This window comes from Ovis aries, chromosome 2 (genome assembly GCF_016772045.2).
Source record: "Ovis aries strain OAR_USU_Benz2616 breed Rambouillet chromosome 2, ARS-UI_Ramb_v3.0, whole genome shotgun sequence".
Classification (NCBI taxonomy): Eukaryota; Metazoa; Chordata; class Mammalia; order Artiodactyla; family Bovidae; genus Ovis; species Ovis aries.
This window is the reverse complement of record NC_056055.1, coordinates 9,125,775-9,152,940: the sequence shown is the minus strand read 5'-3', so window position 1 is coordinate 9,152,940 and position 27,166 is coordinate 9,125,775. Positions and strand designations below refer to the sequence as shown.

At 44.7% G+C, this 27,166-nt stretch overlaps 2 protein-coding genes and 1 long non-coding RNA gene across 9 annotated transcripts in view; 1 reads left to right on the top strand and 2 right to left on the bottom strand.

The window, feature by feature from the left end:
* Nucleotides 1-27,166, top strand: part of TMEM268 (transmembrane protein 268) — a 103,675-nt gene that overhangs the window by 18,879 nt on the left and 57,630 nt on the right. For 4 of the 7 annotated variants that reach the window (XM_042242822.2, XM_042242821.1, XM_042242820.1 and 1 more), the window contains 2 exons: nt 6,492-6,710; nt 6,819-9,753. In XM_042242822.2, coding sequence (XP_042098756.1) covers nt 6,492-6,671 — 180 coding nt within the window. In that variant the 3' untranslated portion in view covers nt 6,672-6,710; nt 6,819-9,753. Of the gene's footprint in view, nt 1-6,491; nt 6,711-6,818; nt 9,754-27,166 lie in introns of those variants that run through there. The other 3 variants (XM_060408845.1, XM_042242824.1, XM_060408846.1) reach the window with 2 other exon arrangements.
* LOC105606607 (uncharacterized) lies at nt 16,168-18,914 on the bottom strand. Its single transcript, XR_003588053.2, has 2 exons — nt 18,700-18,914; nt 16,168-16,499 (listed from the first exon to the last, which is right to left on the bottom strand). It is a non-coding gene; the product is annotated as an uncharacterized LOC105606607 (long non-coding RNA).
* On the bottom strand, nt 21,389-23,486 carry TEX48 (testis expressed 48). Its single transcript, XM_060410774.1, has 3 exons — nt 23,384-23,486; nt 23,033-23,155; nt 21,389-21,941 (listed from the first exon to the last, which is right to left on the bottom strand). Exons 1-3 carry the CDS (start codon nt 23,385-23,387, stop codon nt 21,682-21,684), a joined length of 387 nt encoding a protein of 128 aa, XP_060266757.1. The 5' UTR covers nt 23,388-23,486; the 3' UTR covers nt 21,389-21,681.

The window sequence follows — 27,166 nt, the reverse complement described above, 5'->3', positions numbered from 1 at the left end:
CAGCCTACTATTTTTTTTCCTCACTGCACCAGTTTAAAAGATAGCTTAGAGGAATATAAATATAAATTTTTAAATATAAAATACTGGGTACCCCCCCTCCATTTAAAAAATATCTTGGTATTTTTTTGTATAGTTCCATGGGATGTGTAGTTGTGTGTTGATGGATGGTAAGCCTACCTCAGCATGAGCATGTTGATAAATATTTGGGTCATTTTAAAATCTGTTTATCAACCAATCTATCATCAATTTATCTATCTCCTTAAATTGCAGTTGGATATTGAAATCTTATGTGCATCTCTGTTGAATTCCATTTCCTCCTGCTCCAAAGTTCTGTTGGGTCCTGCTAGCTAAGCTGTTTGTTTGGCATGGCTAAGAGCTGGTAGACCAGAAGTCTGCTAATATGGTTTGCAGCTTGTGAAGCCCCCTTCTCATCATGAGAACAGACAGTTTGGATGACATGCAGTGAGGGGTGATCTCCGGCAGGTGTGATACAGGAGAATACTTGCCTTTGGTTTTTTGCCGATAGATTTGGAGATGAAAAGTCTAGCCCAGTCCAGACTTTCCCTTTTGCATGGATGGGGAGGGGGGAGCCTGCAAATAGGACCATTATGAGAGAAAATGATAAATATATTAATCTCTTCAAAGAGCTGAAAATATAAGGTCACATTCTTTCTTGTGCATGCATATCTGGGTTTATGTGAAATACCCTATTAACTATGATGGGTCTTTTAAATGATTTTTTTCAAATTCATTCAAACCAATAGTAATACAATTTCCTGTCATGAATATCAAATCTCAGTGCGTGTGCACATGTTTTTAAAGTAGCTGCCCTTACAATGTAGTGAGGGAAAATACAATCAATGCCCAAGTCTCGGCCTGGGCTAGACTGTCATATTTCAGGAGGAACCCAGTGTGTGTGAAAGGCAGATAAATAGTTATAATGACCTCTTACGTTTTTATAGATTTTTGTCATGCATAAAATTCTTTAGTGTTTCCTCTAAAATATGGGTTATTTTCCCTTTTTTCCTGTTGGGTGAAATAAACTTCCAAGGGGTCAGCTGACTTACCCAAGGTCACATAACAAGGGAGAATATGGCAGAATCCAGGGCGGAAACCAGCCTATGATTTTCAGGAGGCAAATTTTCTTGTTGAGTTTCTTTGCTTATGTTAATCAGTTTTAAAGTAAATGGGTGCAAAGCTCAATCTGAATTAGTAAGTGGTGGGCTATTTGATGTTTTCAGCGTTTTTCTAGTACAAAGGATAACGCTAAGGAAACACTGACCCAACAGAGCTAGTTTCTGCTTTTTGAATAATGATAATGATAGTGATATTGATGGCATTTATTGACTACTGCACACTGGGCTTTCTTTCCATAAGTTCCTTTAATAAGTCCTCACTCTAGCACAACCAGAGAGATGTTTCGATTTTCTGTCTTTTGCTGCTGAGGAAATGGCTCAGCAAAGTGAAGTGACTTGTTCCCGGTCTGTCCCATGGTGGCTGAGCTTATATTCCCACTTGGCCCTTTTAATTCAAAAGCCTATTCTTGATCCTTAACTGTACCGACATAAACAGCCTGGGTGTAGCCCACACCTTAATTGCATTACCTTCAGACTGGCTGCAGGTGAAAGATCTCTGAAAGAGGAAAATAAATATAAAATTTTAAATAAAAAATACTTATTAGGTACCCCCCTATTTAAAATGTATCTTGGTATGTTTTTTTGTGTAGTCCCATGGGATGTGTAGTTGGTGTCGATAGATGGTAAGCCTACCTCAACATGAGCACGTTGATAAGTATTTGGGTCATTTGAAAATCTGTTTATCAGCCAGTCTGTCATCAATCTATCTCCTTAAATTGCAGTTGGATATTGAAATCTTATGTGCATCTCTGTTGAATTCCATTTCCTCCTGCTCCAAAGTTCTATTGGGTCCTACCACCTAAGCTGTGCCGCACGTAAGGAGCTAGAGCATCTTCCCTGAAATCCTAGACAGGTGGATGGAACTTTGGAGACCAAATGTGTTAATAAGAGCATGCAGTAAACATAGTTTTTCCAATTCTTTTTTTTTTACTTAAATTTTTTTCCACTGCAATAAAATACACCCAGTATTAAATTTCCCACCATAATTCTTTGTAAGTATATGATTCAAGGGCATTTAAGTACATACTTGGACGCAATCTCAGAAACGACAGAATGATCTCTGTTCATCTCCAAGGCAAACCATTCAATATCACAGTTATCCAAGTCTATGCCCCAACCAGTAATGCTGAAGAAACTGAAGTTGAACGGTTTTATGAAGACCTACAAGATCTTTTAGAACTAACACCCAAAAAAGATGTCCTTTTCATTATAGGGAACTGGAATGCAAAAGTAGGAAGTCAAGAAACACCTGGAGTAACAGGAAAATTTGGCCTTGGAATACAGAATGAAGCAGGGCAAAGACTAATAGAGTTTTGCCAAGAAAATGCACTGGTCATAGCAAACACCCTCTTCCAACAACACAAGAGAAGACTCTACACATGGACATCACCAGATGGTCAACACCGAAATCAGATTGATTCTATTCTTTGCAGCCAAAGATGGAGAAGCTCTATACAGTCAACAAAAACAAGACCGGAAGCTGACTGTGGCTCAGATCATGAACTCCTTATTGCCAAATTCAGACTTAGATTGAAGAAAATAGGGAAAACCACTAGACTATTCAGGTATGACCTAAATCAAATCCCTTATGATTATACAGTGGAAGTGAGAAATAGATTTAAAGGTCTAGATCTGATAGATATAGTGCCTGATGAACTATGGACTGAGGTTCATGACATTGTACAGGAGACAGGGATCAAGACCATCCCCATGGAAAAAAAATGCAAAAAAGCAAAATGGCTGTCTGGGGAAGCCTTACAAATAGCTGTGAAAAGAAGAGAGGCGAAAAGCAAAGGAGAAAAGGAAAGATATAAGCATCTGAATGCAGAGTTCCAAAGAATAGCAAGAAGAGATAAGAAAGCCTTCTTCAGCGATCAATGCAAAGAAATAGAGGCAAACAACAGAATGGGAAAGACTAGAGATCTCTTCAAGAAAATTAGAGATACCAAGGGAACATTTCATGCAAAGATGGGCTCGATAAAGGACAGAAATGGTAGGGACCTAACAGAAGCAGAAGATATTAAGAAGAGGTGGCAAGAATACACGGAAGAACTGTACAAAAAAGATCTTCACGACCCAGGTAATCATGATGATGTGATCACTAATCTAGAGCCAGACATCTTGGAATGTGAAGTCAAGTGGGCCTTAGAAAGCATCACTACGAACAAAGCTAGTGGAGGTGATGGCATTCCAGTTGAGCTGTTTCAAATCCTGAAAGATGATGCTGTGAAAGTGCTGCACTCAATATACCAGCAAATTTGGAAAACTTAGCAGTGGCCAGAAGACTGGAAAAGGTCAGTTTTCATTCCAATCCCAAAGAAAGGCAATGACAAAGAATGCTCAAACTACCGCACAATTGCACTCATTTCACATAGTAAAGTAATGCTCAAAATTCTCCAAGCCAGACTTCAGCAATACGTGAACCGTTACATCCCTGATGTTCAAGCTGGTTTTAGAAAAGGCAGAGGAACCAGAGATCAAATTGCCAACATCCGCTGGATCATGGAAAAAGCAAGAGAGTTCCAGAAAAATATCTATTTCTGCTTTATTGACTATGCCAAAGCCTTTGACTGTGTGGATCACAATAAACTGTGGAAAATTCTGAAAGAAATGGAAATACCAGACCACCTGACCTGCCTCTTGAGAAATCTGTGTGCAGGTCAGGAAGCAACAGTTAGAACTGGACATGGAACAACAGACTGGTTCCAAATAGGAAAAGGAGTACATCAAGGCTGTATCTTGTTACCCTGCTTATTTAACTTCTATGCAGAGTACATCATGAGAAACTCTGGACTGGAAGAAACACAAGCTGGAATCAAGATTGCCGGGAGAAATATCAATCACCTCAGATATGCAGATGACACCACCCTTATGGCAGAAAGTGAAGAGGAACTAAAAGCCTCTTGATGAAAGTGAAAGAGGAGAGTGAAAAAGTTGGCTTAAAGCTCAACATTCAGAAAACAAAGATCATGGCATCTGGTCCCATCACTTCATGGGAAATAGATGGGGAAACAGTAGAAACAGTGTCAGTCTTTATTTTGGGGGCTCCAAAATCACTGCAGATGGTGACTGCAGCCATGAAATTAAAAGACACTTACTCCTTGGAAGAAAAGTTATGACCAACCTAGACAGTATATTCAAAAGCAGAGACATTACTTTGCCTACTAAGGTCCGTCTAGTCAAGGCTATGGTTTTTCCAGTGGTCATGTATGGATGTGAGATTTGGACTGTGAAGAAGGCTGAGCGCTGAAGAATTGATGCTTTTGAACTGTGGTGTTGGAGAAGACTCTTGACAGTCCCTTGGCCTGCAAGAGATCCAACCAGTCCATTCTGAAGGAGATCAGCCCTGGAATTTCTTTGGAAGGAATGATGCTAAAGCTGAAGCTCCAGTACTTTGGACACCTCATGTGAAGAGTTGACTCAATGGAAAAGACTCTGATGCTAGGAGAGATTGGGGGCAGGAGGAGAAGGGGACGACCCAGGATGAGATGGCTGGATGGCATCCCTGACTCAATGGACGTGAGTCTGAATGAACTCCTGGAGTTGGTGATGGACAGGGAGGCCTGGCGTGCTGCAGTTCATGGGGTCACAAAGAGTCGGACACGACTGAGCGACTGAACTGAGCTGAACTGAACTAAGTACATTCACACTGTTGTGCAACTATCACAACATCCTCCTCGTAAACCTTTTTATCTTCATTGTTCACCATTGAAACCACATACCCATTAAAATACCAACTCTCTTACCTTCCCCTGCCCCTGGGAGCCACCATTCTACTTTCTGTCTCTATGAATTTATTGCTCTGTGTGCATGCTCAGTGGTAAAAAATCTGTCTGCAACGCAGGAGACCCGGGTTCAGTACCTGGGTCGGGAAGATCTCCTGGAGAAGGACATGGCAACCCACTCCAGTATTCTTGCCTGGAGAGTTCCATGGACAGTGGAGCCTGATGGGCTACAGTCCATAGCGTCGGACATGACTGAGCAACTAGCAGACACACACACGCACATGTGCTCGGTCACTCAGTCTTATCTGACGCTTTGCAACCCCATGGACGGTAGCTCACCAGGCTCCTCTGTCTATGGAATTTCCTAGTCAAGAATACTGGAGTGGACTGTCATTTCCTGCTCCAGGGGATCTTCCTGACTCGGACTGAACCTGGGTCTCCTGCATCAGCAGGTGGATTCTTTAGCACGGAGCCACCTGGCCTTCCTGAATTTATTGCTGTATGTGCCTCTTTTAAATGGAATCATACTGTGTTTGTCTTATGTCAGATCCTTTGTACACACACCTCTGCTTGAACAGGCCTTTGGCCTCAGCCAGCAAACCAGCACAAATACGTGACCAAGGTGAAATGATGCATTGTAGTTTCTTGGAGAGAAACCTGCTCCTCTCACATGCATGAGGGCAGGAAGTGAAGGCAGGTTCCCAGTGGGACGGGGACGGTCCCCTGACGCTCTTAGGCTCAGCTTTTTTTTGCCCCTAAATATCCAACTGAGTCAGGCCCTAAACCCCACTTTCCCTGGATCAGAGCATCCTTTATTTTCTCTAGGGGGCTCACACAGCATAGAGGAGAGAGGCGTGATCTGGTAGCCTTGATAAGCACTTTTAATATAGGAGTACTAGTTTGAAGTAATACAGCAGGTACTACCCTGTGTAAATTGAAGAATCTGCCGTCATAGGGATATTCTCCCAACCCTGCCTCCGTTTTCTGGTGCTTCTCTTCAGGTGCATTGCCTTGACCTCGTGTACTTTACAAAATCACTTGAAACTGGAAGAAGAGAGAGAAAGAGACAGCGTGTCTGTGTGTGTGTGTGCAGTTGGCTGTTATAAGCTGATGGTAATTTCTGTAGTGCTCCCTAGCTTTTTTGTGCATGAAAGTGAAAGTGAAGCTGCTCAGTCGTGTCCGACTCTTTGTAACCCCATGGACTATATAGCCTGCCAGGCTCCTCCATCCATGGGATTTTCTAGGCAAGAGTACTGGAATGGGTTGCCATTTCCTTCTCCAGGGGATCTTCCCGACCCAGGGATCGAACCCAGGTCTCCCACATTGCAGGCAGATGCTTTACCGTCTGAGCCACTAGGGAAGCTTTTTTGTGCGTATTATCGCCTATCAGCAGTTAGGTTACCCACCTTGGAGATGAGGAAATTGAGACTGCAGTAGCCCCACAGAGCTTGAGAGCTGGAGTTCCGGACCCATTCAGGCATCTTGCAAGAACCCTGGCTGAGGGCCTGGCCAGGTTCTTCTTAGTGAGTATCACTGCTGGACCAGTGTCAAAGCCAAGGACCACTTGGCCTTCTCCTCACTCTTTAGCTACTTCTCTGTGGTGCTCACTCTGCCCCCTTGCCTCTTCCAGGAAATGGCCCAGCAGCTGCTGGCAGTGTTTGGTGGCTACTACATCCGGCTCCTCGTGACCTCTCAGCTTCCCCAGGCACTGGGGACACGACACATGGACTCTCCAAGGATTCCATGCCCCTGCCAGCTCATAGAAGCCTACATCCTGGGCACGGGGTGCTGCCCATTCCTGACCAGGTGACCTTGGAACGAAGGTACTCCTCTTCCTCCAGGACTGAAGGTGAGAGGACAGGGAGGCCTTGGAGCCCCGGGGTGGCTGATGGTGAGGCTCTGGGTTGCCTTGAGGCTGTCAGTCATGTCAGCACTGGGGATCTGGTGTTCACTCCAGGACCCTGCACCAAAATGGCTTGTCGACAGTCCACGCTGACCCCTGGCCTTTGCAGAAGCCGATGGTCCCACTCTGACCTACTTTCTGTGCTGCTTAGAACCGTTGGCATGAGTGGAAGGGGCCCCTCGCCCATCCCTTTCATTGTCTGGTGAGCCCTGAAAATGTGAAGATGACCAGATGGGGCTGAAAGTGGGCCCAAAGCTTGCTTTCAGGCGATGCTCCGGTCCTCACCCGCTTCGTGTCAGATGGAGACTCAGGGAGGACTCTGCTCTTTGCGGCGTTGCCTTGAGCCTCTTAAATTATAAGATGCCCCCTTCCCAATCTGAAGCAAAGAAGTAAATTCTCAGAATGTTCTCCACTTTTAAGTTGTTCTTGCCCTACATTTTGTGAAAAACGATGTCACTTGGGCTTGTCTGCTAGCACGCAGGCCTTCAGGAGACAGAAGGAGGGAATGAACAGCATGTAACTCCTAATGAGAAGATTTGGAAGAGACTGATCCTGTCTGATCAGAGGACTTACTTCGTTCCAAGACACACGTGTCTGTGGGTGTGGTCTCACCGCAGACGGAGAACGGCAGTCCTGTTCCCTCACACTAATGCTGTCCTGCAGTGAAGCGAAACCTCTCCCTCGTGGAATTCCATGAAGAGCTCAGAGGCTTCCAGGTGCTCTGCTTCTGAAAAAATACGAAGACCCATTGTTCCCTGGGCCCAAATCTAAAGACCCCAGCCTGGCACTTAAAGGCTCCCCCGTGCCGAAGACCTGGCCATCATCTGCAATTTTGGCTTCATCGCTCATAAAAATACTTCATAGGTTGAAAATGTTTCCTGAACTGACGTAGCTATTCTTTTTCGTCTGTTGGATTCCTATGCATGCTTTCTTTAAAAAAAGATGTTTAAAATTGAGGTATAGTTGCTGTAAGATGTACTATGTAAGTTTCAGGTGTACAATGTAGTGATTCCTCATCTTTAAGGGCTATGCTCCATTTATAGTTATTATAAAATATTGGCTGTATTCCCTGTGTTGTACAGTATATCTTTGTAGCTTATTTATTTTATACATGGGAGTCTGTACCTCTTAGTCCCCTCCCCCATATTGCCCCTCCTCCTTGCATGTTTTAAAGCCTAGCTGCCCTTACCCCTCCTTCAGGAAGCCTTCCAACATCTCTGCCACTTCTATTTTTTTATTTTTAAAAATTACCTCTTTAATCTATTAATCCAAATCATCTCACCTTGGTTTTTTTGGCCATACCACAGGACTTGCATATCTTAGGTCCCTGACCAGGGCTTGAAACCAGGCCCTTGGCAGTGAAAGTACTGGGTCCTAACCACTGGGTCTCCAGGGAATTCCTGACTCTGCCTCCCTTAAATTCTCTCTCTCTCTTTTTAAAAAATTACTATTATTATTTTGCCTTCAGGCTGTGTCACATGGCATGCTGGATGGTTCCCTGCCCAGGGACTAAACCTGGGCCTCTACAGTGAAAGTTCCAGACTTAACCACTGGGCCCCTGGGAATTTCCTTTGAGTTCTTGATGTAGCTGCTGCCTTTACTGCCGTTTTGTTATTGATTCTGATTTCCTGTGCACAGGCCTGTTTTTCTAGCTAGACCATAAACCCCTCAAGGACAAAGACTTATACTTTTTGTGTATGACCTAGACCTGCTAAGGAAAAGAAATTCTTGTGGGTCGAGTGCTTGTCATCTCAATAGTAGCTTTTGCAAAACACTCTCTGTACTCAGTTGAATGATGAGTAGAGTTGGCACAGACTGGGGTTCTGGTCTTGAACTGCCACTTTTAGCTATGTAAGTTTTGGCTGGTCCTCAGTTTACACATCTGTATAAAGGGTAGCTTGGATTTTTCCTTTTTTTTAATTGGCCCTTTCAAAGTCAAATATGTGGAAAGTTCCAGCATTTTCTGTTCCATTCCTGCCCTTGGCCTTTCTGTCTGTTATGCCTTTGTCTACATGTAGAAAGGTTTTATAGCTTCACACAGATAAGGTACCCCAGACTTGATAATCATTTGGATGGGGTTGCAGGAAACCTGGATTCTCATCCCAGATCTACTTCTGCTTAGCAGTGTGACTTTGGCTAGGTTAACCTCTCTGAATGTCAGTTCACTCTATAAATGACTCTAGTGAACATGAAATGTAATTATGTGGCTGACTTACCATGTAAGAGATGAATCTGACTGTTCATTTTCTCTGGGCCAGAAAAGAGAAAGCATGAGCATAGACCAGCTCTTGGAAATGGCTGCTTTAAGCATTTCTCTTTGGCCAATGCTGTGGCCTGCTTTGCTTAATGAGATTTATTCATAAACGTGATCACTGCCTGATCAGCAGAAGCCCACGTTTATCATCCAGCTACAAAGCCCTGGTAAATATAATAACAGAGAATAAAAATGTGTGTGTTTTGAGAAAACAGCAGTTTCTCCTTAAAGGGCCCTTGATGTGTTCTTTCCTGCCTTTCCCTCTCTGTAGAGTTTCTGGTGGTCTCACTGGGCAGATGGGCCATTCAGGTATGCCCACAAGATACGTTTCTTTGCATTCAAGTCTCATTTCTTCTTTTAGAAAGTTCTGTGATCTCTGTCTTGCCTAGACCTTACAAGGTTGCTGTGAAGATGAGATTCCATAAAAGAACATGTGGGCTGTTTTGGGGTTCTGTGTTAATGATAAGTATGTGCCGGTGAAGATGGTGCTGTGTTGTGAAGTGGGAGTGGATGGCTTGGATTCCAGAGCCGCATGTATTCAAATCCAAGGACTGACACTTTAGGGAAGGTGCCTCCCATCCTTGGGTCTCAGTCCTCAAGGGTGGAGTGGGGATAAGTGTGTCTACCTGGCAACTGATTGTGAAAATTAAATGATAGGAAAAATACTGTTAAGTGCTTACAACTGTGAGTTGCAAACTTGAGTAAAATCTCAATAAATTGTGGCTGTCATGATTATTTTTGATCTCTCACTATGTCTTGTTGCTGTAGGTGCCCCAGGTATGTTCATGTGGATGACATGGTTCCTTAACAGTTCATGTTTATTCATTCTGCATCAGAGCTCAGTTACCCCAGCACCATGAGATGTCCTTATGTGAATAAAGATTCCAGTCTGATCTCTCTGAAATTCAGTACCGGAAGAAGCCTGGCGGGGTTTTAAGAACAGCTGGTGGGAGATTTTGGACCAGATGCTCACCCTCTGTTCCTTCTCATCTGTTAAGGGAGTGTGTGATGACAGGGAGATGAGTTGAGGTGATGCGTGTAAAGCACAAGGCTGGTTCACAGTGTGGTCTGTAGTAAGGGCTCCGTCATCCGACGCTGTCTTTTCTTTAGCTGCTACATGCTGTTTTCTACCTGTGTCTATTTGGTAAGATTTTACTTAACGTTATTCAAATCTATATCCTTACGGAATTTGGTTGGTTGGTTCTATCAAGAGAGGAAAATTTCCAACTAGGATTGTAGATTTTATGTTTTCTCCTTTTACTTTTGACAAGTTTTCTTGTTTTAATTCCAGAGTTTAAAATATTGAGATGTAATTAATATGCCATAAAATTCACCATGTTAAAGAATAAAATTCAGTTGTATTTCATATATTCACAAAATTACACAAACATTACCACTAATTAATTCTAGAACATTTTCATCACCTCTGCTTTCCCCACCAAAAAAAGCCCCCTACCCATTCAGTCACCCCCTTGACTTCTCCCCAGCACTTGACAATGACTGATCTACTTTTTCTCTCTATGGATTTTCCAGTTCTGGACGTTTCCTATAAAGGGAATCACACAGTTTGTGGCTTTTTAGGTCTGACTGTTTTTTCACAAAACAATATTTTCAAGATTCATCCACATTGTAGCATGTATCAGTGCTTTACTCCTTTTTAATGACTCAGTAATATTCCATTTCTTTTATACACCACATTTTGTCTATCCATTCATCATTTGGGGTAATGAACCTACTTCTTGCCTATTATGAATAATGCTGCTATAAGCGATTGTGTACAGGTTTTTGTGTGAACATGTATTTTAATTCACTTCTGACAAATTTTGTTCTTCTTCCATGCATGCACATTTAGAATCATTAAAACTGCCTGATCTGACCCTTTTATCTTTATGAAATGTCCCTCCTTATCTCTACTAGATTTTTGCCTTGAAAATCTACTTTGATACATTAGCTTTCTTTTGATTACTGATTATATAGTATATCTCTTCGTAATTTTACTCTCAATTTATCTCTATCCCTATATTTAAGATACGCCCCTTATAAACATGGGATTAAAAATATTCAGTCTTTGTTTTTTTTTTAATTTTTATTTTTTTAATTTTTCAGTCTTTGTTTTTTAGCTAGAATATTTACTATGCTATGCCTAGTGTGTTTCCTGATATGTTAAATAGATTTGAGCTTAAATAGTCCATCTTACTATTTACTTTCCACTGGTTCTCCCTTTCTGTGTCCTTTTTTCTGTACTCTTTTGCCTTCATTTGCATTAAGGTTTTGTGATTTGTGTATTACTAGCTTGTGAGGTATGCATTCTTTTCCCTTAGTGGTTACCCTAAATTACAAGATACATTCTTGACTCACTCAAGTCTGTTATAAGAGAATCCTTCTGCCACTTTCTGGACAATCCAAAGAGTTTAGAACTCTCTCACCTTTTCTGCCTGTGATGCTCTCTATAATGAGTTTCAATTCTTGCTGTATGGTAAACCACAACAGACATCATTGTTAATGTTTTATATAGTCGGTGTCCATTAGGTTTATCCATATCTTTACTTCTTGTTATTCTTCATTTCTTACTTTGTTGTTACCCTTTGTCCCTTCCTGCATTTCTACACATTAATCTAGGTTCATTCACCTTCTCCAGAAAACTACCTTTGGAATTGTTCTGTAGAATAGTGTTAACTGTATTTAAAAGTACCTTGAGTATTTTCCTTCCAGTACAGATCTTCTGGTGACAGAATGAGTTTTGGTTTGCTGAGAGGTCTCTATTGTGTTTTTATTTTTGAAAGGAATTTTTGGGAAGTCAGGAATTCCAGAGAACTACAGCTCCCCCCGCTCCCTCTGCCCCCAACCTTTGGAAGATGTCATTGGCTTTCACTACTTGTCAGCTCTGTGCTGTTCTTACAGTTTTCTCTCCGCTTTGGGTTCCAGCAATTGTATTTTGATCTGCCTAGATGTAAATTTCTTTATATTCATCCTGCTTGGGGTTCAGAGCACAACTTGAAATCTGGGACATAGTATTTTTCATCATAGCTTCTACCTTTTTTTTTCTTGTCTCCTTCTGGGACTCTAAGGATATGTGTGTTAAAGTCTTATCACTGTATCTCTAAGACTTTGTGCTTTCTGTTCTTTTGGTTCTTCGAGCTTTAGTATGAGTTTTTTTTTTTACTGAACTATCTTTGCCCCATTACTTTTACTCTCTTTTGCTTTTTGTTTGTTTGATTTTGTTGTTGTTTTCTTGGCCACATCATGCAGCATGTGGGGATCTTAGTTCCCAGACCTGGGATTGAACCTGCAGCCCCCTGCACAGGAAATGAAGAGTCTTAACCACTGGACCACCAGGGAAGTCCTTTCAATTGAGTTCTTAATTTCAGCTATTGTAATATTCAGTCCTATAGGTTTTAACTGATTTTTAAAATAGTTTAGAGTTCTCAGATATAATTTTCCATCCTATCATCTATTTTCTTCAATATTTTTTTTCAAAATTAAATTTTTTTTTCTTCAGTAGTCCACATCTGCTCATTCCAATATCTGGTTCTTCTGTAAATATGTTCCTTTTGTTTTTGGTCAGTTGATCTGATCTTCTAGTATGCCTGGTAATTTTTCATTGAATGCTAGACTCTTAAAAAAAATGAAGGATTGAAAAAATGTACAAGACTCTGGATATTCCTTCAGAAAAGATTTATTTTTGCTTCTGAGAAAGGTAAAGTTGAAATAGTTTGACTCTGGGTTTTAGTCCTAGTTAGATTTAGTCTGTTTCTGGTTAGCATTGATTTTCAGGTCCTCGCTCTTCAGGAACTTTAACTAGAAACCTATTTTATAAAAGGTTTTAACAGCCAATCCTTTTCCTCCAGGGTGAGCCCCCAGCCTCTAAGCTGTGATTCTGCTGGAAGCTCTGCCCACTTCTTCAGCCTTCTAGACTCTTTAGGAATTGGCAAGTGCCTGGAGTAGGTGAGAAGACCTTGATGTCCATTTCATCTCTCTGGACTTCATTTCTCTCCAGGATCTTGGCCCCTCAGGTCCTCACTGCCTTGGTAGCTCTCTGATACATTCAGACAGATTTAAGGAAAAAGAAACCACAGGCTTTTAAGCTACTCTCAAGCAGGAGGGTTAGTCTGATACCAGTGAGTCTGCCATATTCAGAGGTGAGGCCCAACTGTGGCTTCCTTATTATTTTCATTATTTGAAAATCCTCTAGAGAAAGATATCATCCTGAGGCCAGGAGCCATTTGACAGGTTCTGTGACGTGGCTTCTCAAGGCAGGAGATGGCATTTACGGAGCATCTTTTATGTGCAGATCGCGCACTGTATCTGTTGCAAGAAACAGTTCCAAGACATGAGGAGCCTAGGGCTTGCTGGAGGTTCCCTTCCCACCATTGTTCTTTTACCTTTTCCTGATACGCATTTCTAAAACTCTTCTGGATGTGACCACTGAGATATCCCATAGGCTCCTCTAGCTTGAGATAGCCCAAGATGACATGATCGCCCATGCGCGGTCAACTTGGCCTCACTGCCACCCTTTTCTCAGTTCTGTGTTTTGCAAACGAAGTCAAGAACCTCATTGTACAGAATGTTCTTCCCTATACAGTTCTGAGTTAGAGCGTGGCTTTACCTGAGATATATATTGTAACTTGGGACTCTCTTCTCCATCCTAGAGCTGCTGACCTAGTGCATACCTATGTCACTGTCTGTCCTGATTGCTTAGGCAGCCTCTTTTTGGATGTATCAGTCAGGGGCCAATCAGAAGACAGAAAGCACACAGTCATTTGAATATAAGGCATTTAATATAGAGAATTACTAACTTTAATGGGGAGGTCGAAATAATGGATTAGTTAATAAGAAGTAATCTCCTATAAAGAATATAGAAATAGCAGATCTAAGGCATAGCCACCACCAAAGGGCTGAGATAGAGCCCCCAAGGAAGAGACCCCCTCCCGCCCCCGCTCCATCCCCAGCTGAAGTATGGATCTTGGAAATGACATGGCTGTGGCCCCCTGGATGCAGAGAAGTCTCTGAGATGCCATGTTGACAGAATGTTTTAGAAATATGCCCTCTAGGGTGCTAGATAGATAGCTAGATATCTCTAGCTGTCCAGAGAGATGGAGGCACTGCTCCATTTGCTGGGGGAAGGCACCGGAGAAGCTGCTGGCTGCTAAGTGCTACTGACCACCACCACATGCTTCCGGATCTGGGTGCGGGAGAAGCCATGTGAACTGCCAGAGCCAGATACCCAAGAAGCTGCTACAGGAGCCTTCTTAAGAGGAGCTCCCCAGAGCAGAAGGAGAGCCCCGTGTCTACCACTATCTGTAGCACCCCGTAGCGACAAAGCATGACATTGCACTAACTGCCGAGGGAAAAAGATTTCAAAGGGGCCAGCACCAGGTTTGAAGAGCAGGCAACAAATAGTCAGCTGGGAGCCAAAAGCAACCACTGACTGTCATTCTACCATCATTGTGAAGGGCAGCATAACCGGTTGGTTAAGAGTATTGAATCTGGAACCAGGAGTCCTGGGTTCAAATATCAGCTCTGATACTTACTATTAGTGTAATTTTCAGAGACTTACGCACTGTATCTCAGTTTCCTGACTTGTAAAAACAGAGTAATAACAGTACTGTCCTTGTTGGATTGTTATGCTAAGTGAGTTGATACTTATAAAGTACTTAGAAAAGTAAGCAATATACCAGATTTATACATTACCAGGATTGCTCACACTCCTTTTCAAATAGCACATCCTTCAAATTGCAGCCAGGATGACCTTTTGATACCTACCTGTTGTAGGTATGAATTGTAACCTATGATATCCTGGTGTAAGACATCCTCTTCCTTTATTCTTCTGTGCTGGGGGCAGACACAAGGAGTAAATGTTGCCTTAGCAACTCACCATGTTCACACTGCAAAAACTAGAAATATGGCTCTGTAACTATTGCCTAAACATTACCTGTCTTGACTCCCCATTACCTTCCAGACAGCGTCTAACTTTCTTTTCCTGGATTTAAGATTCTTAATGCTCTGTTCCCCTCACCTCCCCCCATGCCCTGGCTCAGGTCTTCACTTTCATCTTTCTAAACACGAAGTTCACTACCTTATATTCCTATCAGCTTGTGTCTCTATTTCCCAAATTTGCCTATTTTGCTCCCCTTTTCTGGAATACCATTCCCCCCTCCTCTTTCTTTTTTGACTTTCAGGAAGCTCAAGCACCAGGAAGCCTTCCACCACACCCCCAGGGTGGTTGCCAGATTCCCCAGTGTCATTGTTTGCAAATCATTGTCTGCTGTGTGAAGCGATGTGCTCCCGTGCCTGGCTCCCTGGCTAAAGTTGGAGCCACTTGGGGTCTCTTGTGTGTGACTCCTGTTGGCACGCCCTGTGCTTCAGCACAGCTCCCTACACGTGCATGGGCTGTGCACTGCACTCTCTGGGGCTGCTGCCTACAGAGCTTTGCGCTTCCTGCCCCGCTGTTCACCAGGGCCCGGAGCACCAAATCGAGTCCCGCGTAGGCGAGCAGTATTGCGCCTTCCAGCACCAGACAGTTATTGCCACGTCTATTTAGAGCTGCCCGTTACGCTGACCAGCCTCTCCCAAGCCCTTCGTCAGGTGGGTGAGGAGTGACCGAAAGTGCTTTAGAATCAAGCCTCATTTCTTTGTTGTTTTCTTTTTTACTTAGTTTTTTTTTTAAATAATATACAGTAGGTCTTTGATGGTTATCCATTTAAAATACAGCAACGTGTACATGTCCATCCCAAACTCCCTAACTATCCCTTCGCCTCATCCTTCCTCTGTCCCAGCAACCATAAGTTCGTTCTCTGAGACCGTGAGTCTCTGTTTTGTAAGTAAGTTCATTTGTATAATTTCTCTTCAGATTCCACATTTAAGGGATGGCATGCAACTTTTCCTTCTCTGTCTGACTTCACCCGGTGTGACAGTCTCTGGATCCATCCATGCTGCTGCACATGGCATTGTTTCGTTCTTTTTAATGGCTGAGTCATGTTCCCTTGCATATATGTGCACCGCATCGTCTTTATCCATTCCTCTGTCGATGGACATTTATCAAACCTCACTTTGTAATCAGGGATGCCAGATTCTAATTGTCCCCTACTCAAGGAGATCTCAGAAGCAGGGCTGGGAGAGGGGGAAAAAAAAAGAGGAAGAACACAGGCCTACGATGCAACTAAGGACTTTAATTGGAGGTGGCTCCTAGTGGTTTTTCCAGGAGCTGAGGCGATTCTTGCTGGTGGCACAGGGATGGCTCAGACATCGCCTCCTCCTCCAGGAGTTTCTGAATCAGTCTTCATGGTCCCTGTTTGCCACCCTCTTCCTCCTGGAGACACTCTAGTGACCATGCAGCCTCACACGCACTCGAGGGGCTGCCATCTATACAAATCAGGGTCTCCCAGGAACACACTTCTTCAACACAAAATTGTTGAAGTGACGTTGATGACTACGTTGGTATCTCGTTGACATATTATTTCTTTGAGGGTCTGCATTCAGATCTGAAAGAGTGAAGGAAAATATTTATCCCGGGTAAAGGCTTTGAATTACGTGTGAATGGTAATGGTCTTGGTCATATCCTCCTTGGGATATTTGCATATTATTAGTGACTTTAAAAAAATATTCTGCTTTCTCGAGCTACAGATAACCTCAAACTGGGTTAAGGAATTGAGATCTTAAAATTTCGTTGCCACTTCAGCACAGCCTGTCTGGCCCTGACTCTGATGTATACACGATTACCATCTATTGAGTGCCTGGGTGGGGCCGTAGTCTAGACATTTATATATGTTGCTTCATTTCATCTTCCTAACAGCCTGAAAAGCAGGTGGTGTATTGTCATGATCCTCATTTTGCAGAGAAGATGCTGAAGCTGAGAGAGATTCAGAGACATGCACAGTAAATAGCTGAGACTGAGCTCGGACTGGTGTGTAGGGCTTAAATCGGTCATCAGTTCAGTTCAGTTCAGTTCAGTCGCTCAGTCGTGTCCAACCCCTTGCAACCCCATGAACCGCAGCATGCCAGGCCTCCCTGTCCATCACCAACTCCTGGAGTCCACCCAAACCCATGTCCATTGAGTCGATGATACCATCCAACCATCTCATCCTCTGTCGTCCCCTTCTCCTTCTGCCCCCATTCCCTCCCAGCATCAGGGTCTTTTCCAATGAGTCAGCTCTTCTCATCAGGTGGGCAAAGTACTGGAGTTTCAGCCTTAACATTAGTCCTTCCAATGAACACCCAGGACTGATCTTCTTTAGGATGGACTGGTTGGATCTCCTTGCAGTCCAAGGGACTCTCAAGAGCCTTCTCCAACACCACAGTTCAAAAGCATCAATGCTTCAGTGCTCAGCTTTCTTCACAGTCCAACTCTCACATCCATACATGGCCACTGGAAAAACCATAACCTTGACTAGACTGACCTTTGTTGGCAAAGTAATGTCTCTGCTTTTGAATATGCTGTCTAGGTTGGTCATAACTTTCCTTCCAAGGAGTAAGCGTCTATTTAATAACTGACATAGTTTTTAGCTATGCTGTTACATGTTTGAGTAAAAAACAAAAAATCCCCTACCATACCCCCAAAAGGCTTGAAAGAAATCTGGAATGACCCAGAGCAGAAGCTGGGTGGGGAGTCAGAAGTCTAGAGAAATGATTCGGTGTTTTTCAAAGTACCACAACACCCATGCGTGGAACCTACCGAAGGTCCGTGGGTGACGCTGTGGGCAGGCATTTTGACTGTGGCAGCTGCCTGTGGTGGAAGCCGCCTCGTCGGGGCAGCAGCAACAGAAGATCCTTGACACCATGCTTTGGTGGGCGGTGGGAAGAGGAAAGGGCACTGTGGTGTCTGGCTCTGGGCCTCAATCCCAGAAGCCCATTGTTATTTAAGCAGTGGGTCATACTGGACTAGCTTCCCCCAAGATATCATGCCCCTCTTCTGTCCCAAACCTCCCGTGGCTCCAGCAGATCCAGGCCCTCTTCTGCCCCAAATTCACGTAATTGTGGGAAATACTACCTCTGCTCTGCCAGTCTTTACCACGTGTGTGTGCGCTCAGTGGCTTCAGTCGAGTCCAACTCTTTGAGACCCCATGGCCTGTAGCCCGCCAGGCTCCTCTCTCCATGGGGATTCTCTAGGCAAGAATACTAGAGTAGGTTGCCATGCCCTCCTCCAGGGCATCTTCCTGACCCAGGGAGGGAACCCTTGTGCTTCTGCTTCCCCTGTATTGGCAGGCGAGCTCTTTACCACTAGCGCCACCTGGGAAGCCCAGTCTTTACCCCAGGGTTGCCTTATTGAAATCAGCAGATCTTAGAGTCTGGCGCAGATCTTAGAGTCTGGCGCAGTTCTCTGGACAAGGCTGTTTCCTAAATGAATAGAAGACTACAGCCAGAGAAAGCCAGTCCCTTCTCTGCCAGGACTTGTGGCAGCGCCCACAGGCCAGCCCATGCTTAGGGGTCAGATCTGTCTTCTGCTTTCTAGGTCTGTGCTCTTGGGTGGATTCTGTAATCTCTTTGACCCTCACTTTCCTGCCTGGAAAATACCAGTGTTGAGTAGTGCCCACCTTAAAGGAGTAAGTGATTAACTCTGCACAGTGACCACTGGGGTGGCAGGTGCGTATAGATGCGGGCTCAGTGCACATTCTTTTCCCAGCCCCTCTGGAATGGGAAACACAGCTCAGCCTTGCTCCTTCAGCTCTTGCTTCCCTCACTCACCTGCTCAGCAGCTCTGAGTCCAGGCTCCTGTCTGTAACAGGAGGTACTTGGGTTGCACTTTCTCTCCAAGGATCCCTCCGGCTCTGATGACACAGGCTGCGAGTCCTTTTCTCAGTCCCAGTTTCTCCTTTCTTCCTCCCAGATGCCTGGTCGTCTCCTGCCCTTGCTCCCTCTGGGAATTTCCCTCTGGCCAAAGCCCCACTCTGGGAATTTCCGTCTTGGTGGCTGTCTTCACTAACGTCACACTGGCTTCATTTCCTGGCCTCACCCATGAGCACCGGCTCCCCACCCCTCCCAGCCAGCACCATCTCTCACCTGGATTATGGCAATGGCCTCCTGGCCTCTTCCAGCCCAGTCTCCATTCGTGTCAACACAGCTGAGAGTGTCTGATCATGTCACTCCTCTGCTCCTTGGCTTCTCATGTCAGGCAGAGGAAAGGCTGAAGTCCTTCTCTGGGACTTCACTAAAAAATTCAGTCTCACTGCTACCCCTGTGGTCTCCTCCCATCCTTCCTTTATCCAGCTGCACCCAGCACCCTGCCACGACTGCGTTTGCACATGCTCCATGCTCCACCTTTGGCCTGCAACGCCCTTCCTTAGAGATCCACAAGCTCACCCCTCCCTCCTTCAAGGCTGTGCTTAAAGGTCATCTTTCTAGTGAGGTCTTCTGGCTAAGTCACCTGAATTATTTACCCTTTTAAATGGCCCTCCCCCCTCCCCTGGTGTTCCCTGTTCATTCTTCTGCAGAGCCCTTGGTGCATTCCCACACATCCTAGAGTTTATCTGCATGGGCTTCTTCCCAGGGGAAATGCTGGCTGGGGTGGGGTGGGTGTGGTGTTCCTTTCACTACCAATGACAGCCTCTAGATGGAAGCAGGAGCTAAAGAAAAGGGCCCTTGGTTTGCCCTCAGTGGGCTGTGAACTTCAGGTCTCCCGTGACCCCATAGCACTTCAACCAGAACGAGAAAGATCAGTGAGGTCAGAGAGGAAGGCTGCTAGAGCTGGAGGAGCCCTTAGGGGTCATTCAACACAGGTGGGGAGATTGGGACCCAGAGAGAGAAACAGTGGGGTCATGGGAAGAGTAATGGCGTCTGCTTCCGGAGCAAAGTGGATAGGTGCCTAGGAGTGACGGAAATGTTGTCCCTTTAAATACAGAAAAGTACTCTTCCTGCTCTCAGGCCCAACCTTTGAGCCCCTCTCACCTGCAGCTGGCAGAGCAGAGATGGGACTGTCTGTGATGTCACAGAGCCTGAGAACCAGGGAATGTTGGGGACAGAAGGGTTTGACTGGACCACAGCGTTAAAGAAGGGGGAGGAGGTTTACTGACCCTCTCTCCCGTTGTCCTTCCCTCGGTTCACGATGCGATGTCGTCTGCCATGTTCATCAGGCTGGCTGGGGCAGTTCTGCCTCATGTAGCTCCTTCCTTGGAATAGGTTGCTGGGGCATGTTCTTCTCAGGGGGATTCTAGAGGCACGAGACAGCAAGCCCCGCTGTGAAAACACATTTCTAAGCTTCTATTGGTATCCCATCTACTAGGTTTCCATTGGTTAAAGCAGGTCATATGATGAAGTTCAAAGTCAAGGGGGAGGAAAGGACACTTCACCCAAGAAGACTTGGCTGAGAAAGGTGAAGAACTGGCTAATAGTTTGCTGTGCCACAGGTAGATGCCATTGCTGTACCCATTTTACAGATGAAGAAACTGAGGCACAAAATTTATTAGGTATCTTGGCTAAAGTGACGCCACTAGTAATTGGCAAATGAAGTGATCAGAGGTGGAATTTTTAAAGGTTCAAATTGCTTTACAAATGGGTTGTACCATTTTAGTTCCTTCTCTGCTGGGGTGGCAATGCTGCTGCTGCTTCCCCTCCTGTCTTGGCCTCTGTGCTATCACGGCAGTAACCAATTTAACAAGAAATTTGCAAAATTTATATGAAGAACATTGAAAAATAGCCCTGAGAAACACAAAAGTAGGTTTGAACAAATGAAAAGCCATTTGTATGTGGATGGGAGGAGTCAAAATTATAGAGGTGTCAGCTTTCCATATGTTAATTTATATTTTTTTCCTAGGTTAATTTTAAAATTTAGTACAGTCACAATAAAATATCAATTTTTTTCTTTTTTTTGGCTGCACTGCACAGCATGTGGGGGTCTTAGTTCCCCAACCAGAGATCAAACGTGTCCCCTGCTTGGGAAGCACAGTTCTAACCACCGGACTGCCAGACAATGCCCCCAAAATATGAATATTTTTTTTAATGGATCTAGACAGATACTAGTGTTTATATTTTTAAAAAATGGAGGAATGTGGGGAAGGAGATGGGAGGGAGGTTCAAAAGGGAGGGGATATGTGTTTACCAATGGCTGATTCATGTTGAGGTTTGACAGGAAACAACATTCTGTAAAGCAATTATCCTTCAACTAAAAAATAAATTTTAAAAAATGGAGGAATAAGACAAGGTGGTACCAGACCGACTTACAGTGGAATAAAATAGAAATTTAAGAAAGAAACCAAAATACATATGGAATTTTTGTACACGAGGATAAAGGAGTTATCGCAAATGATTGGGCCAAAGATGGTCTTTCAAATAAATGTCCGAAAAGATATGGATCCATACCTAATATATATAATGAGAAATATGAAACGGAACAAGGATTTAGACGTAAGAAATAAAGGCACACAACATGTAACAAACATAGATGAACTCCTCTATAAACTGAAGGTACCGGTAAGGGGGAGGGGAAAGAGGAGGTACACAGTCCTGTGACGTCACCAAAGACTTTAATTGGAGGCAGCTCCTCCCAAGTGGCTTTTGGGGGTCTGAAGTGACTCTTGCTGGCGGCGCAGCGTTGGCTCAGACGTCTTCTCCTCCTGGAAGGGAGTTTCCGAATCAGTCTTCATGGCCTCAGTGCACCGCCCTCTTACTCCTGGAAACTCTCCGCAGCTGCGCAGGCTCCAAGACCTGCGAAGGGGCTGCCATCTAGAATGATCAGGGCCTCCCGATGAGGCATGGTTGGTACGGCCAGCGATCCTGGGAGTAGCGGCTGAGCCTTCTCTTGTGAAACCCTCTTTTGGAAGCTTGCAAATTTACATCTGAAAGGAGGAAGGGAAGAAGAACCCTGAGCGAAGCCCCTGCTTTGGGCCTGGATGGACTGTTTCGGTCACCACTATCCCCGGTCGGTATCAGATTCTGGAATAGTCTGTGAGTCATGTGCCGCCCCCATCCCCCGTCTGGGACGTGTTGGTACTCTTATCGGAGCATTCAGTGACAGCAGTTTGTCTTGTGAAATGCAGTGGCCTGGAAAATAGAACTGGGCCCATCCTGGTTCTGACATTACCACCACTCTGCTGAGCTTACCCACTCCAGTGTTCTTACCTGGAGAATCCCAGGGACGGCGGAACCTGGTGGGCTGCTGTCTATGGGGTCGGACAGAGTTGGACACGACTGAAGCGACTTAGCAGCAGCAGTAGCTGCTGAGCTTTGGGAAAGCCCCTTCCCACTCGGGACTGAAGCCTCCTCTATACAATCAGAGATGGGTTTTTAAACTATGCATCATGGAGCCCTGTTCGGGGAGGGGAGCTAGTGGGGAACCCAGACACTCATGCCCAATTCAAGTACAGCAGGACCTCTCTGATTTTTTATAGAAATTGGACTTTGAGATTTTGGTTGCAAGGAGGGTTTAGCTGTTATGAGAATTTTTTTTGTTTGTTTCAAAGTGGAATCTTGATATGTAATTGATGTCCTTTATAATTCTATGTATTTTATTAAATGCATATAAATACATTACTCTGAGAAGGGGTTGGTAGCCTTTTCATTGTTGTTTTGACTGTGCCCTGTGGCATGTGTGTGGCATGTGGGATCTTAGTTTCCTGACCAGGGATCAAACCTGTGCCCCCTGCATTGGACATGCGGCATCTTAACCACTAGACCGCCAGGGAAGTCCCTGTTGCGAATCCCTCTGAAGTGACTGGGCTGCAGGACCTCTCAACAGCCAGCCGGATGGGGTGGTTGTGAGCTATGTGAGGTCTCCCGGGCACAGTGTCTGTGTGCATCAAGGGAGCCACGTATTCATTGGCAGGTCTGGGGTAGGGTCTAAAAGTTCAGTTCTCAAACTCCCCGGTATGCTGATGTTGCTAGTCCAAGCATCCCGCTGTAAGTATCAAGATTTTAAGCGCTTTTGTTTATCAGTTTGGTTACTTAGCTGGTCAGTCTTCACCTCATTTTAGGTTGGCATTATTCACTCAAAAGCTGAAGGAAATCTGAGGGCATCTCGGCAAGAGGGGGATGAGCAATATGAGGTCTCCTGAGGCTGGGCAGGGCATTCTTGCCTGGTACTTACCATGCTTTGACAGCTGAAGCTCTTGGGTTTGACTGGGGATCTTGGAGTCATCTGCAACATCGGGTTTCTCACAGCATTTGCAGCATAAAGAGAAGATCTTCGAGGCCAGGTTTTGGTGAGCTGCTAATATGAAGAAAAGGAATGGGGACCCTTGGGTTCCAGGGCCTGAATTCCAGATGCCCTGTTAGAAATTCACTGTGATGGGGTGGGGGTCGTATAGGCTCAGCCTCCCCCAAGGTATAATAGCCTTCTCCTTTCCCAAATCTTCTGTAGCTCCCCCATGGAGCTACAGTGGGGAGCATAGTGATTCTCTTAAAGTAATTTTCCCTATTTTATACAAAATTTTCTTACCCATGGAAAGGAGTTGAAGCCTCTATTCTTTCAGCTTTGCTTGCAGGGCTGCCTTATTGAATCAGCTGATCTTTGAGCCCAGTTCCTTGGGCAGGGCTTTTTCCTAAATAAACAGAAGACTGTGGGTGAAAAGTGCTCATGCTCCAGGTTGGACCTCACTGCAGCAAAATGCTGGGCCATGCAGAGATGCACAGAAACGTGTTTGCAGACCTGTATTCTATTCTGTTTCTAGGTGTGGGTTCCTTAACTTTCTAGAGCCTCACTTTTATCCTGTGGGAAATGGGAATCGCAGTGCCTGCTTTGCACATGTAAAGGTTTAAACATACACAAAGTGACCTCTGTGGCTCTGGGTACTCAAAGTGCCTAGTCAATGGTCATTCCCATCATGTTGCTCGTTGGCTACAAAACTATTCTGTCCGTCCGGGTCGCAGGAGAACGTGGTGATGAAACACACTCTTACCAGCCTGCTGTGTGGCTTTGAGTAAGTCCCTGCTTCTCTGTCTCAGGCTCCTCACCAGTAATAAGAGGAAGTTAGGTTGCATGATCACTTCAAGCATCTTCCTAGTTTGGACAGTCCAGAAAAAGGCCTTGTTTTAAAGTTCTTTCATTATGTACCGACTTTTCCAGGTTTCTGAATCCTTCCTGTTCTCCTTTACCTTTCAGTGGTAAAATCCCCCTGTAGAAAATTCGTCTCATGGTATTGGTTGGATGTCCCTCACAATACTCAATTCAGTAGATGAGTTGTCTCATTCGTAGGCATTTCTCCACTGTGATACCAAACAAGCCACCCTGAATTATGGTAATAGCTTTCTATTAGGAAAGTGAAAGTGAAAGTTGCTCAGTTGTGTCTGACTCTTTGCAACCCCATGGACTATACAGTCCAGTGAATTCTCCAGGCCAGAATACTGGAGTGGGTAGCCTTTCCCTTCTCCGGGGGATCTTCCTAATCCAGGGATCGAAGCCAGGTCTCCTGCAGTACAGGCGGATTCTCTACCAGGTGAGTCACAACTGACTTCTTAATAATGAATCCAAAAATCTTTAACTTCCTGCACATAAGCTATTCAGTATGTTGATAGCACCCTTTATATATTGTGGCTAGATACCCTCAGCAGACGAAACACATACAGATGTCTCCACTATGTGGGATCCTTGGACCAAGAAGGGTACTTTCTGGGCCCATGTAGACTCCAGTGTTCTTGCCTGGAGAATCTCAGGGATGGCGGAGCCTGGTGGGCTGCCATCTATGGGGTCACACAGAGTCGGACACGACTGAAGCAACTTAGCAGCAGCAGCAGCAGCCTCAATCTCTGATAGTCCTTTGGATCTATTGCCAAGCGAGTTTTCTCTCATAATTTGAGCTGTGACGTATTTCACTGACTCTTTAATGAATTTATTTTCTTAGGATTTATAAACAAATGGAAGTTATTATGAGTCAATCAGATCTTTTGTTTTGGAGATGCATCATTTAGCAAATGCACTTGCCTTTAATACAGATTCTGCTGCTGCTTGCTGTAGTTCCAGTTCTCTTCATCTGCTTGTATAAACTCTTGCTTCATGGGGGTTTTCTCTGTTCTGGATTACCTCATGTATGTGAGTGTAGAAGGCAGTGCTTCATAGGAGGGAATGAAGGCTTTAAGTCTAGCCAGCCATCCCCTCTCCCACCTCCCTGTCCCTCACCGCCCCACCAGGCAGCCCTGGGATCTAATGGTTGGAGGTCTGTTAGACTGGTGGTCAGTTTGTAGGAAGGGAATTGCTAAAGTTTTGCCTCGGGTGTCTCCAAACTTTCATAGGCACATGTCTGTCTTGTTAAAGGGGCTTCCCTGGTGGCTCAGAGGTTAAAGCGTCTATGAGTGGTCACTTTTCTCAGGCTGTATTCTGGAGTTAGTGATTTCCAGGGCATAGGTCATATGAACTCTTTCAGGTTCTCCTTGGCCAAGAAATTAAAGACGCCATGCAAAGTATAAACTTTTGACTAACTGGCAATGGCACCCCGCTCCAGTACGCTTGCCTGGAAAATCCCATGGGCGGAGGAGCCTGGTGGGCTGCAGTCCATGGGGTCGTGAAGAGTTGGACACGACTGAGGGAGTTCACTTTCATTTTTCACTTTCATGCATTGGAGAAGGCAATGGCAACCCACTCCAGTGTTCTTGCCTGGAGAATCTCAGGGACATGGGAGCCTGATGGGCTTCCGTCTATGGGGTCGCACAGAGTTGGACACAACTGAAGCGACTTAGCAGCAGCAGGGTATTCTTTGGGCTTCCCTGGTAGCTCAGCTGATAAAAGAATCTGCCTGCAATGCAGGAGACCTTGGTTTGATTCCTGGGTTGGGAAGATCCCCTGAAGAAGGGATAGGCTACCCACTTCGGTATTCTTGGGCTTCTCTGGTAGCTTAGATGGCAAAGAATTCGCTTGCAATTGGAGAGACCTGGGTTCCATCCCTGGGTTGGGAAGATCCCCCGGAGGAGGGCATGGCAACAGACTCTAGTATTCTTGCCTTGAAAATCCCCATGGACAGAGGAGCCTGGCGGGCCACAGTCTATGGGGTTGCAGAGAGTCAGACACTACTGAGCGACTAAGCAGAGCTCAGTGTATTCCTTCCTGTTTCTCATGGTCTCGTCTATATAAAATTGCTGCCCCTTTCCAGAAACATTCTTGCTTTGTGTATAGACTCTCATTCAGTGTACTCTGATGTGTTTATCTTAATGACAAAAATTTTGCTAGATGACTTAAAATGACAGTGTCCATTATGGCAAACTTTCAGTGTCAAAAATAATAGATTCAAGAGGCACAGTAGAAAAGAGAGAAGACAAAAACTCAAACATTCAATAGCAGGCTTCTTTGATTGATATACTCTGACCCCAGAAAAAAGTAAAAAAAAAGATCTTATTCCTTCTCAAACCTAAGACTTACTTCATCTCTCACTCTTCCTCCACAAAGCATTATCTTTATGCACGTGTTAATCATTCAGTAGTGTCCGACTCTTTGCAACCCCATGGACCGTTGCCTACCAGGCTCCTGTGTCCATGGAATTCTCCAGGCAAGAAGACGAGTGGGTTGCCATGCCTTCTTCCTCCAGGGGATCTTCCTGACCCAGGGATCGAACCCAGGTCTTCTGCTGTTTGGGCAGATTCTTTACTGTCTGAGCAACCAGGGAAGCCCAGGTTTATCTTTATCACCCACTTAAACTTCTCTTGTTCCTTTCCCTAACTGCCTACATAAACTTTCTTTACGGGGCATTTCTATAGAAATGAACAGTCAACATTGCACAATATTCCTCTAAAACTCCTGTACAAGAAGGTGGGTCCATAGAGGTTGAATTTAAAATCTGATGAGAGCTGAGTTGAGGAGAAATATTTAGAATCATGCCAAATTTCAGAATAGAAAGTTGCAGTCCAATTCAGGGTTCTGTATTCAGTTACTATTGCCCTGAATTATCACACTTGTATCAATTAGTTCACTCAATTGTTAACCTTCAACATGAGGGAGGGAGAAAGCACTGGCGACCCACTCCAGTACTCTTGCCTGGAAAATCCCAGGGACGGAGGAGCCTGGTGGGCTGCAGTCCATGGGGTCGCTAAGAGTCAGACACGACTGAGCGACTTAGCAGCAGCAGCAGCAACATGGGGGAAAATGTTAAAAAGCAGCAGGATGGAAAAGATCAGAAGATTTAAACAACCCATCTATGCATAATTCCTGGGGCTCCCCAGGTGCCACTAGTGGTAAAAAACTCGCCTGCCACTGCAGGAGACGTAAGAAATGCAGGTTCGATTGATGGCTTGGGAA

Excerpts from the sequence above, each read along its gene's own strand:
- TEX48 (XM_060410774.1), bottom strand. Across the intron at positions 21,942-23,032 it reads GCTTCAGCTGTCAAAGCATG|AGTACCAACACGTCCCAGAC; the intron begins GTAAGTACCAGG and ends TGCTCCGATAAG.